Genomic DNA, 18,367 nt, shown 5'->3' with positions numbered 1-18,367 from the left:
TTGAAACATACAAGATCCTGAGGGGATTTGATAGAGTAGATACCAGGAGGATGTTTCCATTTGTGGGAGAGACTAGAACTAGGGGACACAGTATAACAATATGAGGTCTACCATTTAAGATGGAGATGAGAATTTTTTTTCTCTCTGAGGGTTGTTACTATGTGGAATTCTGTTCCCCGGAAAGCAATGGGGGATAGGTTACTGAATTTATTCAAGGCAGAACCGGACTGAGTTTTGATAACCCACGACTCCCTTGTTTATGGAGAGCAGCTGGCATAATGGAGTTGAGGCCACAGCCAGATCAGCGATGACCTTATTGAATGGCAGAGCAGGCTCGAAGGGCTGAATGGCTGCCTGCTGCTCTTAAGTCCTTTGTTCCTATTAAATTACACACAAGCCCATGACCAGCAATAATATACAATAAAATTCATATTTTTTAGCATCTTTTAATGCAGGGAAACATTTTGAGGCACTTTGCAGAAGTATTAGAACAGATGCATGCTGAGCGAAAGATTCTGAGATTAGGAATGGTTGGAGTGGGTTTTAATCCTTAAGAGAAGTTGCTGGAGTGGCAAAGGGGTTTAGGAAAGAAATTCCAGGAAATGGGATTTGAATGACAAATGGCACCACTTCCATTGTTGAGGTGAAAAGAAGGTGGTACCTAAGAACCTAGAAATTGGAACAAGAGTACATCATACGGCCCCTTGGGCCTGCTCCATCATTCAGTGTGATCGTGGCTGATCTGCCTCAACTCCTTTTTCCTGCCCCTTCCTCATATACCTTAATTCTGAGTGATCAATAATTCTGCCTAACTCAGCCTTAAATATATTCAAAGATGGAGCATCCACAACTCTCCAGAGTAGAGAATTCTGAAAAATTGGAATCCTTTGAGTGAAGAATTTTTTTCTCATCTCTGTCCAAAATGATCAACCCCTTTATCCTGAGACTGTGCCCCCATATTCTAGATACTCTGGGGAATCAACCTCTGCATCTACCCTGGCGAGCCCCTTCAGAGGCTGGAGTAAGAGATCAGAGTTTGGGTAGCTATGCTGCTGGAAGAAGTTTGGATAGATAGGAGGACAAAAGTGAAGTAGTTTAAACTGGAGGATGGAAGTTTAAACTTGTGAAATTAGGAGTTTGGAGCCAGCATAGTTCAGTGATGACAGGATGATGGACCAATGCTACTCGGTGTGAGATAAGATATGGGTAGCAGAATTTTAAATGAGCTCAGGTTATTGGTGGAAGTTGGGAGACCAACTAGGAGAGCATTGGAGTAATTCAGTCTGGAGGAGATTAAAGGCAATTATGGTGATTACAATGGTAGATGAGCTGAGGTAAGGTGGAAGCAAGCAGTGTTACTGAAGGAAGGAGGCAGACTTTGTGATGGAGAGGGTGTGAGGTTGGAAATTCAGCTCAGAGTTGAAGAGGACATCATACTTGAGCAATCTGGTTCAGCGCACCAAACTGAATGGGAAGAGGATGGAATCTCTGAGCATATGGTGTTTGTAGTGGGATCATGCATTGAGTTAAAATTTATTTTGATATGCCCATTAGCTGCAATGTATTTGATTAGGTTTGTGAATAAAAGCTTTATTTTACTGCAGACTTTCACTGAATAACAATCACACCCAAGCTCTTTTCCTTTCCATCTTTGGATGGCCCGATTTTATGGTTCTAAATAATGTCTGTTATCAGTTTTTTTTTGTTTCACGTATATCAATTTGCATAGGCTACACCCTCTTACAGATACTAATGGTAACCTTACCATTAATTTTTATGAATGGTGCCTAATCCCACATTCAACTGGCCCATTGCAAGCACTTTGTATTTCATGTTTCAATATGCTTGACTTTAAAAGTTAGTACGAGAAGTAGTTTGCACAAGAACATTGTGAATAACTGAGAAAGAACATTAATTACCTGTGGGCATGGATCTTGCTCATTCTCTGAATTTAGCTCAACTTTCATGTGCAAACGTTGTGCCCTCAAGGCCTTTGGTCCTTTTACTAATCTGTACACCAAGGAGTTTTCTTATTTTTATTGTCTCCAATGTGTTTTCTTCTCCTGCTGCAGGGGAATAATGGGAGGTCTTTATTGCTTCCTCCAAAGAATTATGCTGCTTTTTAAAGAAAAGGCCTCAACAAAGTGGGAGCAGTGATAAGCGCCTGACCAGGAAGCGTGTGTGGTGCAAAACTCTGAAAGGGGCACCATCCCAGGAATTCTCCCTATTGGATAATGTGTCATTATTTGTATGGGGAAGTTGAAATCTATATTAGAAGAATGGGATATCTTACAATACATGCATTACTTTCTCATTTATTATGATTGCCACCTGTAGGTCAACTTAAATTCGGCAAGAAGCTTCAGATATTTTGGCATAAAGTATGAATTGAGTAAAGCATTCAGTTGTATAACTAACATTGCAGCTTATGTCTGGTTCATGATAAACCTTTTATTTCTATCACTGATATTTGAGTACGGAAATTCATATTTTATTTCAATACCATCCTTAAGTGGGAATGAAAGCCATGTTCCAGATTCAAAAAAGGCTGGCCTGATGATGTGTGTCTCATTTCTACGGGTTCTGGCAAGGATCTTTTTGTTTGGACTACATATTATTCACATGGTTGCTTAAACAGGTTATGAAAGTTAATATTTCAGTGACATTAGGTGGTTTATCAATATCTATAATATTGTTGTATAACACTCAAAAGTTAAAAAGTTTGCTTGTAAGCTTACCTTGACATGGGTACAGCTAAGTAGTTCTGTTGTCCTGTGGATCTTAGCTACTTCTAATGTTTTGTATGTGAAATGGTATTGAATAGTAGTGGTGGAATCAGAAGTTATTTTCTCAACATCAGTAATAATTAGCTTAGTATGCATGTTTGCCTCTGATGAGGTATCTCTTTAACACAATTTTTTGGCAGGTATATTTGATGTATATTTGGAAGATATAATTGATGTAAATGTAAGGAAGTGAAGAAGACCTATAATCCTCTTGAAATACTGAATACGAGGAGAGGGAAGAAAGGGAAGATAAATTCTGGCAGTGGTGGATATCTTTGTCAAATAGCATTACCCAACTTGATTGAGAGAGGCCTGAGAAGCTTAACATGTAACATAATACCAAATTAACTCAAGTAGCCATCAAACTCTTTTGGTAGTTCCATTTATGTATTGTAGGTCAAATATTGATATTTATGTGTCAAAGGACATTCCATTTCAAATTACCTTGATGAAAAAATTCTGGAAGTATTCACATTTATCTGCACTGCTTATAGGTGGTGGTCTTAAAGCCATTTATGGTTGTTGTGGAGCATTGGGTCTGAAAAACAGTACCATCTACTATCTATTGGTGTTGAGGCACCATGCATTTCTACTCAGAAGCAACCTTGCAGCAATATGATTTCTGTGTATCTGAAGTGAAACAATTGATGCAAAAATTCATAAAGCACCTGTAAATCATGTTACAAAAACTGAAAATAGTCAGTAGGTCAGGCAGTGCCTAAGGAACAAGGAAACAGTTAACATTTCAAGTGACTGACCTTTCATCAAAAATGGGAGCAGTTGGAGATTTAGCAGTTTATAAGCAAATACAGAGTCTGGGGAAAGGAGAGGACAGGGAAGAACAAAGGAGATTGCCTATGATAGGGTGTAGGGAAAGATTGATTGGGATGGGAAAATGCGAAGAACTGTGAACTTTTAACTGCTCTCCAAATTTTCCCGTCCCACCCCCGACAATACCCGCCGACGTTGGGGCCAGAAAATCCCGCCCAGTGTTTCTTTACTTGTTCTATTACCAGAATGGAGTCTATTACTCAAACTTGTGAACTTCCTTTGCAGATCCTAATACAGAGGCAACTGACATGGTAGTTGTCATGATTTTGTTAAACCAAATAGCTATTCATAAACAAAAACAAAAATAGCTGGAAAAACTCAGTAGGTCTGACAGCATCTGCGGAGAGGAACACAGTTGACGCTTCGAGTCCGTATGACCTTTCATCAGAACTAAGGAAATAGAGAAATGAGGTGAAATATAAGCTGGTAGAGGGGGGTGGGACAGGTAGAGCTGGATAGAGGGCCAATGATAGGTGGAGACAAAGAAGAGATTGCCAAAGATGTCATAGACAAAAGGACAAAGGGGTGTTGATGGTGGTGATATTATCTAAGGAATGTGCTAATGGGGACATTAAGGGTAGCAAGCAGGACAAGCAAGTGGCAGATGGCCTAGTGGAGGTGGGGTGGGGGGGGTGGGGGAAGGGATCGAAATGGGCTAAAAGGTGGAGATAAAACAATAGATCAAAATAAATTTTAAAATAGGTGGGAAAAGAAAAATATATTTTTTTTAAAATAAATTATTGGAAAAGGGGGATCGGAAAGGGGATGGGGATGGAGGAGAGAGTTCATGATCTGAAGTTGTTGAACTCAATATTAAGTCCGGAAGGCTGTAAAGTGCCTAGTCGGAAGATGAGGTGCTGTTCCTTCAGTTTGCGTTGAGCTTCACTGGAACATTGCAGCAGGCCAAAGACAGACATGTGGGCCTGAGAGCAGGGTGGTGTGTTGAAATGGCAAACGACAGGGAGGTCTGGATCATGCTTGCGGACAGACCGAAGGTGTTCTGCAAAGCGGTCACCCAGTCTGCGCTTGGTCTCCCCAATGTAGAGGAGACCGCATTGGGAGCGGCAAATACAGTAGACTAAATTGAGGGAAGTGCAAGTGAAGTGCTGCTTCACTTGAAAGGAGTGTTTGGGCTCTTGGATGGTGAGGAGTGGGGAAGTAAAGGGGCAGGTGTTGCACCTTCTGTGGTTGCATGGGAAGGTGCCATGGGAGGGGGTTGAGGTGTAGGGGGTGATGGAGGAGTGGACCAGGGTGTCCCAGACGGAACGATCCCTGCGGAAAGCCACCAGGGGGTTGAAGGGAAGATGTGTGTTTGGTGGTGGCATCATGCTGGAGTTGGCGGAAATGGCAGAGGATGATCGTTTGAACGCGGAGGCTGGTGGGGTGATAAGCGAGGACAAGGGGGACCCTATCATGTTTCTGGGAGGGAGAGGAAGGTGTGAGGGCGGATGTGCGGGAGATGGGTCGGACACTGTTGAGGGCCCTGTCAACCACCATGGGTGGAAAACCTTGGTTAAGGAAGAAGGAAGACATGTCAACAGAACTGTTTTGGAAAGTGGCATCATCAGAACAGATGCGACTGAGGCGAAGGAACTGACAAAATGGGATGGAGTCCTTACTGAAAGCGGGGTGTGAGGAGCTGTAGTCGAGGTAGCTGTGGGAGTCGGTAGGCTTGTAATGAATATTGGTGGACAGTCTATCACCAGAAATTGAGACAGAGAGGTCAAGGAAGGGGAGGGAAGTGTTAGTGATGGACCATGTGAAAATGATGGAGGGGTGGAAATTGGAAGCAAATTAATAAATTCTTCCAGATCCAGACTAGAGCATGAAGCGGCACCGAAGCAGTTATCGATGTACCAGAGAAAGAGTTGTGAGGGGGGGCCTGAGTAGGACTGGAACAAGGAATGTTCCACATACCCCATAAAGAGACAGGCATAACTGTGGCCCATGCGGGTACCCACAGCCACACCTTTTATTTGGAGGAAGTGAGATGAGTTTAAGGAGAAATTGTTCAGTGAGAGAACAAGTTCAGCCAGACGGAGGAGAGTAGTGGTAGATGGGGATTGAACAGAGGCCCAAACAATCCCCATCCACCACTACTCTCCTCCGTCTGGCTGAACTTGTTCTCTCATTGAACGATTGCTTCTTAAACTCGTCTCACTTCGTCCCACCCCCACTAGGGCCATCTGCCACTTGCTTATCCTGCTTGCTATCCTTAATGTCCCCATTAGCACATTCCTTAGATAATATGACCACCATCAACACCCCTTTGTCCTAGACATCTTTGACAATTAGGAGCCCAAAAGTCTGTCAATCTCAGCCTTGGATATACTCAATGATAAAGTATCTACAGACCAATGGAATATAGAATTTGAAAGATTCCCAATCCTGAGTGAGAAAATTTCTTATCTCCATCCTAAATGATTCACCCCTTATCCTGAGACTACACCACCATACCCACCTCCACTGCGCCCAGTTCAAGACTCGCCAATCAGGGAAACAGCATCTTGAGCCTTTTCAGAATCTTTTCTGCCTCAATGAGATGATTCCTCGTTCTTCTAAACTTCGGAGAGTATATGCCCATTCTACTCAATCTCTCATAGGAAAACCCTCTCATCCCAGGAATCCTTCTCATGAACTGTATAAAGTTTTATAGATTTATTTTGTGTAATTTTGATTTTTGTTTTGAGCGCACAAACATATTCAAACCTAAGCAAAGGCTTTACCTGCAGAACAACCATGGCAATACTTCAAAAATAAATTATTGGCTTTGAAACACGCTGGAACATCCTGAGTTCATGAAAGGTGCGATTAAAAGTGCAACTACCCCCTCCACTTTCTGCAACTCTTGCAAGTTTTAATGAGAGTGTAGCTGAGTCAGCATTTTCTCCAAACTTTGCTGTTGTGTGACAAATTTTCAGCTGCTTATTCACTTTTTTTAATCTGCAGGAAGTAGATACGCTCAAGCTTGCTGCGAACTTTGGAAAACTTTGCACGATCCCCCTAGACAGTATTCTTATGAACAACGTTGCATTACAGTTTTTCATGGGTAAGTGCTTTCTTAAACTCTTGGACTCAGCAATAATTAGGGATATAAACATTCAAGATTTAATTCTATTAAATTTAAGATTTAAACATAAAATTGTGTTTAAGTTGTGCTTTGATTCTGATGTATTTCTGCAAGGGAAGAAATAATTAAGTTTTTGTTTAAGTGTTAATGTTTATAATTTTTTCCCATTTCACGAAAAATAACGTGGCGCATAAATTGCATCATCATTTTTCAAAATATGCTTGCAGAACCTGGATATGGTTGATCTTTCACCTTAATGCACCATACTTGCTGTGCCACATTTAATATAGTTAGAGCAGCTCTGGAAACGGCTGTCCACTGACAGTCAAAGCTGTGTGCTTGTCATGCTCTTTGAATTTTTTATAACTGCTATGCTTGATACTTCAATGCAAAGCCTACATCTGGAAGTTTGCCTGTTCTTCTGTACACCTAGGAGGTTCTTTGAGCAGACTGAAGCTTTGTCAAGAGCACAAAGGATGTCAGTTGAGAGTGTTTGTTCGCAGTTATCTATGCTGTATCAGTACACAGTGTGAAGGATCTGCAGCCCATTGCAGACTGTTTAACCTTTTTGTAAGGCAGGTTTCACCCCCAGTGCCAGAGGTCCATAATTGCACATCAAGTGGTGAGGCAAGTTTAAAAATTTTTGAATTTGTTCAGCACTGGCATTGGGGACTGCCTGATGACGAGAAAATATGATTGCACTGATCAGGACGGGCTGTTGCACTGATCATTAATGTTGAAAGGGTCCTGTACGCAAAGCTGGGATAGGGCAAGAAAAGGCAGGGCAGGGTAGCAGATGGTATGTAGGACCACCACAGTTTTTGTAATTACAGTATGATAGAAAAGTGCATTTCTAATTAATTCAGTTCCAGATTTTGACCTAGCAACAGTGAAGGAATGTTGATATAGTACCGTGTCAGGATGGCATGTGGCATGGATGGGAACTGGCAGATGATGGTGTTCTCGTGCTTCGCTGCCCTTGTCCTTCTAGTTTGTAGAGGTCATGGGTTCTGCTGTCGAAAAAGCCTTGATGAGTTGCTGCAGTGCATCTTGTAAACGGTGCACACTTCTGCCACTGAGTGGTGGTGGTGAAGAAAATGAATGTTTAAGGTGATAAATGGGCGTCGACGAAGCAGGCTGCTTTGTCCTGAATTGTAACGGATTTCTTGCGTGTTGTTGGAGCTGCAATGATCCAGGCAAATGGAGAGTATTCCTTCACACTCTTGTAATGTGCCTTGTAGATGGTGGCCAGGCTTTGGGGAGTCAAGAGGTGAGTTAATAGCTGTAAAATTCCCAACTGCACACTTGCAACCACGGTATTTATATGGCTGATCTAGTTAAGCTTCTGGTCAATGGTAACCCCAAGGCTGTTGATGGTGAGGCATTCAGCGATGGTGAAGCTGTTGAATATCAAGTTGTGATGGTTAGATTCTCTCTTGTTGGAGATGGTCATTGCCTGGCACTTGTGTGGTGCACCTGTTTCTTGCCACTTACCTGCCCAAGCCTGAGGGTTGTCCAGATCTTGCTGCATACAGGCAGACTGCTTCAATATCTGAGGAGTCGTACTGAACACTGCAATCATCAGCGAACTTCCCTATTCCTGTTACCCCTCTTGCTTAATGATGAAGCAGCTGAAGATGGTTGGGCAGAGGACACTGTTTTGAGAAACTCATGCAGTGAAGTCCAGCGGCTGAGATGATTGGCCTTCAGTAACCACAACCATCTTTCTTTGTGCTTGGTATGATTCAATCAGTGGAGATTTTTCCCCAATTACCATTGACTTCAATTTTTTGCGGACTTGTTGATGCCACCCTTGGTCAAATGCTGCCTTGATGTCAAAGGCAGTCAATCTCGCCTCACCTCTGGCGATCTGCTGTTTTTTCCACATTCAAACCGAGGCTCTAATGAGGTCTGGAGCCAAATGGCTCTGGTGAAACCCAAACTGAACATCAGTGGGCAGGTTGGTGCTGTCTAAGTGCTGCTGATGATTGAGAGTAGACTGGTGGGACTCTCATTGGCGGACTGGAGGTATCCTGCTTTTTGTGAAATTTTCCACTTTGTTGGATAGAGGCCAGTGTTATAACTATACTGGAACAGCTTGGCTAGGAACATGGCTAGCTCTGGAGCACAAGTTTTAGTACTACAGCTGGGGCATTGCCAGGGCCCATAGCCCTTGCTGTATCCAGTGTCTTTATCCATTTCTTGATATCATGTGGAGTGATTTGAATTGGCTGAAAGCTAGCATCTGTGATGGCGAGGACCTCAGGTGGAGTCCAAGATGGACTTGGCACTTTTGGCTGAGCAAATGCTTCAGCCTTGTCTTTTGCTCTGAGGTCCTGGCTTTTGACATCATTGAGGATAGGGATATTTGTGGAATCACACAACATAAGGGGTTATCGTCACGGTGAGGACAGGAATTCATCTCCACAAGGAATACACTGTGGTCACTTCTACAAATGCTGTCATGGATGGATGCATCTGTGACAGGCAGATTAGTGAGTTTCTCTCTGTGTTTCTCTCATCACCTGCCACATGCCCAGTCTGGCATGTATTTCTTTAGGACTTATCTAGCTTGGTCAGTAGTGGTGCTACCGAACCACTCCTGGTGATGGACATTGAGGCCCCCCCACCGAGAGTATCCTCTGAGCCCTTGCTACCATCCAGTGTTTGTTCCCTGTGATGCTCAACATGGGGAGTACAATTCATCAGTTGAGGGAGGGCGATAGATGGTAATAAGCAGGAAGTTTCCTTAACCATGTTTGACCTCATGCCATGAGATTTCATGGGTTTTGGAGTCAATGTTGAAGATTATCAGAGCCTGTCCGTCCTGACTTACATACCACTGGTGCTGCCTTCTCTGGTGGGTCTGTCCTGCTGGTGGGACAGGACACACCCAAGGATGATGAAAGAAGAGTCTGGGATATTGGCTTTTTTTTGTCATGGTTTAGTACAACTGTGTGGCTTTCTAGGATGATTCAGAGAGCAGTTAGGAGTCAACCATGTTGTTGTGGATCTGGAGTCATGTGTAGGCCAGATCCAGTAAGTACTCGATATTTCCTTCCCTAAACAACCTTAGTGAACCAAATGGGTTCATCACGGGGAGGGCCCTTTAAATGGGTGGGTCAAACTGTGACATCACAGAGCCATCCTGAGATTCTCACTGTGCTTCACAGGGAGACCAATGATTTGAATAGGTTTGTAAACTGACTAAATTTGAAGCAGGAGGCTGCTCACTTTTATATGAAGGAAATGGAGCAGCATTAACTGGCTGATCTATCTAAGAGTGAATGGAGTCTGGCACAAGGTTATATTAGATGGATTAGACAGAAGGCTGTGGACATTGAAAGGTTTATCTTGTATCATTACTTGTGCAGGTCATAGCAAACAATATGAAGTGTAACAGACCCAGTAGTATTAATGCACAGTTAGGTGAAATAGTTCAATTTATTATCGTGAATAGATTTTCCATGGTATTGCTCGTAGCGTGAATCTGCAACCAGATTGCTGATGGGTGGGTATCCAGCCCCAATCTCTGGTCCCTCACTGATACACTGCTGTCAGTTCTTGAATTTGGTGTATCCGCTCCCTGTTGCTATAAGCTACTTAATATCATTCGTAGATCTCTCATGACATTTCTCTTGATAATCAAAGAAAGTAAGTTTGGCTTTGTGAATGGTAGGTCATGCCTGACTAGTAAAAATATTTGAGGATGTAGTTAACATGGTGGACCTAAAGTGTCTATGACTATGTCCATCTGGTTCCACTATACTAAATTGGTAAGACCATCTGGTTCCACTAAACTAAATTAGTAGGAGGGCGAGCATAAGGATGAAGCATTAAAGAAGAGATAAAAGATAACAGCAAGCATTGGAGGAGACGAGCAGCATTAGAATGAAGTATTTCAGAAATAGGAGGGATCATAAGGTTGAGGGGGTGGTGAAATGTGAGGCAAACTATGTGTATGTAAAAGTATGAAGCACTTTAAATAAGGCTGGTAAGGTGCAGGCAGAAATAGCAACATGAGATTATGATATAGTCAATAACAACCTGGCTCAAGCAAGGGGTGGAATGGACACTTAATATTCCTGGCTACATTGCATCCAGTACAGAGAGGGAAGGAAAAAAATGGAAGAGGAGATTGTTCTTGTACACATTAGGCATATTCTCATGAGGGAAAAAGATGGGACATCCATAGCGAGAGCTTGCCTAATAACTAATGATAAAGGGATTAAAAGGTGAGAGAAATGAAGGCAGTTCTCAGAGCAGAAAAGGTCCAGGTGTTCAAAATCATGAATGGTTTTGAAAGAGCATCAGTATCGATCAAAGGTGCTGTCACAGTACTGGAAAGGAACAATGTAATTGAGGGTTCAAAGACAGTCATTTTTTAGAATAAAGGAGCTATTCCATTGTTGAGTGAATAATATAGGCCATAATGGAAAGGAGATGGAGGGGCAAATTTACAGAGAAATTGCAGAAAGATGCAAGAAATTTGGAGTAGTGATAATGGAGGACCTCAATTATCCACATACAGACGAGGAAAGTAACAGTGAAAAGGGCAAAAGTGGTGGGGGTGGAGCAGGGGAGAATCACTGAAACTTATAGAAGAGAACTTTCTTGATTAATGTGTTTACAGCCTAACAAGGAAGGATACAGAGCTGTATCCTTTTCTGGGGAATAAAGTGGGACAAGTAGAGTATATTTCAGTAGGAGAGCATCTGAGAAACAATGATCAGTGTACCATTGGCTTTGGTGTAGTTCTGGAAAAGGACAAGGAAAAGGTTAAATGTGAAAATACTCAACTGGAGGAAGTTTGATTTCAGTGAGTTGTAAAAGGATCTGGCCAGATGAATTGGAATAAGAAATTGGCAGGTTAGCCAAAGAATGAATAATGGGGGTCCTTCAAAGAGAAGATTGTTCTTGTACACACTAGGCATATTCTCATGAGGGGAAAAGATGGGACATCCATAACGAGAGCTTCCCTAATAACAAACGATAAAGAGATTAAAATGTGAGAGAAAAGGAGTGAGAGAAATGAAGGCAGTTCTTAGAGCAGAAAAGGTTCAGGTAAGATTTGATAGGTGTTCAAAATCATGAATGGTTTTGAAAGAGCAAATAAGGAGAAACTCTCTTCAATGGGAGACAGGTCAGTAACCAGAGGGGACAGATTTAAGGTAGTTTGCAAAAGAGCCAAAGGTGACATGAGGAAAGCATTTTTATGCAGCAAGTTGTTGTGATCTGGAATGCGCTGTCTGAAAGGATGATGGAAGCAGATTCAGTAATAACTTTCAAGAGGGAATTGGATAAATACTTGAAGTGGAAATGTTTGCAGGGCTTTGGGAAAAGATTTAAGGAATGGGATGAATTGGATAGTGCTCTCCAGGCGTAAACAAAGGTATGATGGGTTGAATGGGCTTCTTCTGTGGTGCATCATTCTATGATTCGCCTCGGTTAAATCTCCAAAGTCTTTCTGCTCAAAGGAGAACCAGCTCCATTTCTCTAGCAGCGGAAGTCTTTCACCCTTTGTATCATTCTAATAAATCTCTTCTGCATCCTTGCCAAAGTATGTGCCCAGAATTGAATACAATACTACAGCTGAGGCCTAACCAGCATAAAGGCATGACTTCCCTGCTTTGTACTCTTAAAACTTGAAATTGGTTGAAGCCAGTTTTTGGGAGCAGGGGTCACAATTCGCTTCCTACCTATGTCCATGCAGATTGAAATGGGGACAACACAATTTTTGCTTACCCACCTCACTTATATGATTTCTGCAATGGCCCAAGCTGATCCAGCACTGAATCTCTGACCTCCAAGCTGCCTGCAGCCTCTGCGCACAGCAGGAGGCTCAGTTAGCATCGCTTGCTGATCATGTCCTGGCAACCTTATCCTCTTAAAGAGTCATTGCCTATTTAAGGGAGGCTACACACTTGCAAGCAATCATGGCTGACAGAAAATCAGTTCTCAACACTGGAAGGACGTCTCAGCAGTCAAGGGAGAGGGCCTCTTCACTTTAGCAATGCCGCGCTGTAGGCTTTGATGACTGAGTTCTTCCCTCCTGGAGTACAATGTTTCTCTGGGTAAGAAAGAAACCTTCTAGACTAGTCCTGAAGAAGGAATGGGAGAACATCACCTGGGAGGTGAATGCCTGTTATCTAACATCAAGGACATGGCAGCAATGCAGGACAAAATACAATGACCTTATATGGGTGGTTAAGCTGAATGAATGCATCCTCACTGTTCATCTCATGCCCATCACGCCAACAAGCTCCTACTCTGCTCAATGCACCACACTCTGGACTCACTCCTAACATTTATATACTCTACCTCTCTCCACACATTTTCCAAAGTTGCGAGTGTCACACACCACCTCTCCCTGTCTCCACATATCCAAAGCTATTCAGCTATGACTGGCACATCACCCAAGTTACTGACATTCTGCTCTCTTGCAGAAGGTTGACATGAGAGGAGGCAGAATCCAAGTGGAGGGCTCCAGCAATCTGTCACCTGGAGGGGATAGTGCTGTGCATTATGGGCCCAGAGGCAACGCAGACCATAGCATCTGGTGCACCAGAGGCTGTCCAAGATGACAGTAACAATCTTTTGCCTCTTTTAAACTCCTCCCTCACCCTCATCCTGATATGTGGCATCAAATGAAAGTTGAAGCTGGTGTGATCATGGATCTCCTGCTTTCCGCCCCACCCCCTACCTCAGATCAACCCTCACTTTCTGCCTGTATATGTTCAGATACAGAAGAACTGTTGCTTGGACAGCCTCAGCAGAGGCAGGAGGAAGAGGAAGATCTACCCCATGAAAATGATGTGGATGCACTGGCTGTCACTTGATATACTCAGATACTGGCACTGCGGGAATCTTAAGTAGTATAGAGTCGGGATCAGCACACACTGAGTCACCGGACACGACGGCTGCGGCCAGGCCGGGGGGGAAAAGGTACCTTGTGTGCCAGCTCTCCGACAGGTTCTGCTGTGGGGGGCTCTGGAGTGGTGGGTCCATGTTAAGACGAGGGAGTTTGTTTGTTTCAAGTGAGGCAGCGCCTCACCTCTGTCTTGCTGTGCCCAGTTGAATGAAGTCCATGTTTCCCCCTTGTCTTTCTCTTCCTCCTCCTCCTCCTACTAAGGTGGCATCTGGATGGTAGGAGCTAGTGACTGCATTCCCATAACGGCCAGGTTGTAAAGGATGAAGCACACCACCACAAACTGGAAGACCCTCTCTGGCACATGCTGCAAAGAGCCCCAATCAGTCAAGGCATCGGAATTGTTGGGTGAAATTTTGTCATCACTGTGGAGATGGACTGGGAGGCAGGAAGGGTGGCAGAATACCGACGGATGGTGTTAGAAAGAAAGCCTGACATATTTACGCCACTGAAGGGATATTTCTAGAGGTGGCCTGGCTGGCAGTTGGAGACTGAAGGCTTCAGGAAGATAATTAAGCCTATTAAACAGACAATTCAGTGATTTTTCCAACTGTTTACAAATTTGTAAGGGTGCACAAGAACAACAGAGCTCCAAAGCCTATAAGGAGGTAGAAACTCAATAGAAGGTCTGACTTGGCTGCAATTGGCAAACACTGTGAAAGGTAGCATGGCTTGGTAGAGAGGGTGATAGTCAACAGTGACTGTAGCAACCTGGAGGCTTGCCCATTCCTGGATGAGCACAGTGGAGACATTCAGATTGTGTCCTTTCTAACTTGCCACTTGTGTGTATAGGACAAGGGAGCTGAGAGACCTTGAGAAGCGAGTGCAACAGTTTGCAGTGGGGTTCATTCACTCGGGGCTTGGGGAGGGGCCCTTTGAGTAGGGGCATCAAAGAGGGAGACAGCTGCAGCACCTAGAAGGGTACTAGGATCATGAGCCTCCAAGGGGACAGCGGGAAGGAAAATGCAGAGGGGTATGCAGCTAGCCCCTGTGGCGCAGACAACAGTACCCCTCAAGGTTCTAACGTCAGAACTTTCCTGCTCCGACATTTGAATCAATGTCGTCGAAGATTGCACCTCTCCAGGGAGGTATTCACTGAGTTGTGTGCCATGATGGAGGAGGAGCTGAACCCAATGGGAAGTGGCGGGTGCCCATTGCTTGTATTGGTGAAGTTTATGGTAGCACTGATTTCTACGACTCGCGATCATTGTAGGGTTCTTCTGGAGATAACTGTGGGATTGTCCAGGCTGAGGCACATTGTGCCCCAAGATGATAACCAGTGCCATGTTCAAGAAAGCTGGCCAGTATTTGGGGTTTTGCACTAATCTCGACAGTTAGACTGAGAGGGCTGTAGGATTTGAGACCATTGCTGGATTCTCCCAGGGATAGGGTGTGACTGCATGCATGTGGCTCTCAAGGCTCCCACAGATCAAGCAGCAGCGAAAAGGATGGACTTCCACTCTCTCCATGTACAACTGGTCTGTAACCACCCCAAATGGTCTTCAGGCCTGTGCAAGGTTCCTGGGAGCTGTCACAATGCCTACACAGTAAGGCAGTCCCAGGTGCCCAATCTTTACAGGCCCCTCGCATGCTTTCAAGGATTTGATACTGGGTGAAGGGCTACCTGTGGAAGGCATAGCTTCTTACACCTGTGCAGAATTCAAGCACAGATGTAGAGATACAATAGCTGCCAATTGACAATTCCATGCCCATTGAACAGACAGACCATACAGCTTCTGAAGATGCAACTTAGATGCCTTGATAGGTCTGGTGAAGACCATCAGTATACGCCCAGCAAGGGTCTCATGTACCATTGTGGTGTGCTGTGCTTTGCACAACCTGGCTTTGAACAATGAGGACATTCTGGAGCACGATGCTTCTCTGAGGAGTAGATTTGGAGGAGGAATGTTGACCGGGTGGGTTAAGAAGATGCTGATGGACCTAGGCAAGAAGAAATGTGATACATGCAAGGGAGGCTCGCGACTCACTAACACGTTTCGCTTGAGTCTTCCTTAAAAGCCCATGTAAGCAAATAAATCATCTAACTTCTAAAGCCCTGTTCCCTTTTCCTTGAATGCCCTTACCACCTCACTAGACCCATCATGACATGGAGCTATGGCATGAATAATGCATTGACCTAATATGCGATGTGGTTTTTCCCATCAGACCCTTTGCAATAGCAGTTGAACTGTTATTGGCCCATTGTGATGCAGCATTTCCCATCTCGTTAAAGATAAATAGCAAGGTGACATCAAACTATATAATCTAACCCCATGAAATCCAAGCGTAGCTAGTTGGACTTTCTTATACCCTTGCAGCTGTCCCTACATGGTGATTCCCCCTGCGCTGTCAGCTGAAGTAGAGGCTGTTGCTTTCTGCTCTGTGGCATTTGATAGTCATAGTGATTACCCTCTGGTTACCTGATGCTTGGAGGACCCTGGCATATTGGCATTGGTATCACTGTCAGAGGGGACGAGAACCCACTGTCCACACCAGGACTGCCCTGAGGAGCCCCCAGGTACTTCAGGCAGTCTTTCCTCTTCTCTTTCAAGGCACACTTGCCCCTCCCTGCTCACCTGTCGAGTTTGAGGACCTGGTGATGACTCCAGACGTTTTGACCCGCCCTCTCTCCAAGCTGTTGCTCCAAAGAGATCATGGAGATGGTGATGGCATGCAGGTTCACGCCTATCTCTGGCATTTGCTGGATGTGGCACTCTGTGACGGTTGCCACTCTCACTGGAGGAAGCCATGCATGCATATGCCAGAGACATGACTATACTCATGGTCAGGATAGACTCCTCCATCATCCGCACATGTGTGCACATAACCTCTGGAAGCTCTGCCAAATGTTCATGTAATTAGCACTGCAGCACCAACATCTGCCACCTTGCTGACAGCTCCAGAGGCATGTCATCAGCCTAAAGCTGAGCATCACCATACCCTCGTACAATCCTCAGAATGTGAGTGCCCATGAACGTCACAGCCTCTGTCACCAGATTGTGATCACTTTACTACTCACACGCAACTGGCCACCAACATGAGAGTATCTGCGCTGGTGGAAGGTGCAAGGGAATGATGTAATGCTGCACCCACTGAGATCATCGTCTCCTCTGAGATGGAGGGCTGTCCTGTAGGCTCTGCAACTCCCTGATGTTGTAAACGTCCTGTGAGAGAGAGATGAGTAATGAGAAGGTATTGCACATTCCAACATGACCTTCTGACTACTCATCACCTGGACCTCTGAGCTCTGTGACCAGTGGTGGGCACATGAGCTCTTTTGTGCTTTTTGTTTGTGCCCATTCATTAAAGTACTTGGTCTCTCTGGATTCGCCACCCAGTTCACCATCCACAATTGTCTTGCCTGCTTCCATTCCTCCCAGCTCCAATGCAGCCTCTTCCATTGGTGTGAGGATCACCATATATAGGACACTGGCTCCAGTTCTTGCTCTTTCTTGCGCTTTGTGCACTTGCTTCTCCTGCAGGCATAGCCCATCAGAAATACACACCTGTATGAACATATGAAATAGGAGCAGAAGTAGGCCATTCAGTCCCTCTGCCATTCAATAAGATCATGGCTGATCTGTTTGTGTTTCAAGTTCCACATTCCCATCTATCCAATAACCTTTGATTCCCTTGCCTAACAAGAATCTATCTACCTCCACTTTAAAAATATTCAGTGACCCTGCTTCCACCGCCTTCTGAGGCAGAGAGTTCCAAAGTGGCACAACCCCCAGAGAAAAAATTTCTCCTCATCTGTCTTTAAGGGGCGACCCCTAATTTTAAAACAATGCCCTCTAGTTCTTGGTTCACCCACAAGAGGAAACACCCTTTTCATGTCCACCTTGTTAAGACTATTCAGCATCTTATATGCTTCAATCAAGTCACCCCTCATTCTTCTAAACTCCAGTGGAACCAAGCCCTGCCAATCCAACTTATCCTCATAAGACAACCAGCTTATTCCAGGTATCAATCTAGTAAACCTCCTCTGAACTGCCTGGCTTAAATAAGGAGACCAAAACTGCACGCAGTATTCAAGATGTTGTCTCACCAATGCCCTGTATGACTGAAGCATAACATCCTTACTTTTATGTTCAATTCCTCTCATAATAAGGGATAGCATTCCAATTGCCTCCTTGATTACAAGCTGTACCTGCATACTAACTTTTTGTGACTCATGCATGAAATACCTAGATCCCTCTGTACCTCTGAATTCTGCAGTCCGTTTAAGTAATACTCAGCTTTTTTTATTCTTTCTGTCAAAGTGAACAACTTCACATTTTCCACATTATGCTCCATCTACCTATGTTGGTGACAGCCTAACTGTTCATCATGGCAACACAGGGATGCTGCCTGCAGGTGGCCTTTCTGTACTGGTAGTGCAGGGGCCAACTCCGGCTGACCGGAATCCTCCACAGAGAGGCTCCCATGCATGTGGCAGCTGATGCCACATCGCGAATGCTGTGTGCAGTTTTGGTCTCCTTATTTAAGGAAGGATGTAAATGCGTTGGAGGTAGTTCAGAGGAGGTCAACTAAATTGATACCTGGAATGAGAAGATTGTCTTATGAGGAAAGGTTAGATAGACTGGGCTTGTTTCCACTGGAATTTAGAAGAGTGAGGGGTGACTTGATTGAAGTATATAAGACCCTGAACGGCATTGACAAGGTGGAGGTGGAAAGATGTTTCCCCTTGTGGGTGAGTCCAGAATTAAGGGGCATTATTTTAAAATTAGGGGTCGCCCTTTTAGGACAGGG

General features: G+C 44.2%; 1 protein-coding gene across 6 annotated transcripts in view; it reads left to right on the top strand.

Annotated features, from left to right (window-relative positions):
* The window catches only part of snx13 (sorting nexin 13), a 188,926-nt gene that overhangs the window by 128,307 nt on the left and 42,252 nt on the right, over positions 1-18,367 (top strand). For all 6 annotated transcript variants that reach the window (XM_078538849.1, XM_078538851.1, XM_078538848.1 and 3 more), the window contains one exon: positions 6,567-6,666. In XM_078538849.1, coding sequence (XP_078394975.1) covers positions 6,567-6,666 — 100 coding nt within the window. The remainder of the gene's footprint in view (positions 1-6,566; positions 6,667-18,367) is intronic.

This window comes from Cetorhinus maximus, chromosome 3, assembly GCF_964194155.1.
Source record: "Cetorhinus maximus chromosome 3, sCetMax3.hap1.1, whole genome shotgun sequence".
In the NCBI taxonomy this organism is placed as follows: Eukaryota; Metazoa; Chordata; class Chondrichthyes; order Lamniformes; family Cetorhinidae; genus Cetorhinus; species Cetorhinus maximus.
Note: the sequence above shows the minus strand (reverse complement) of the source record. Positions and strands in the feature narration are given on the sequence as shown.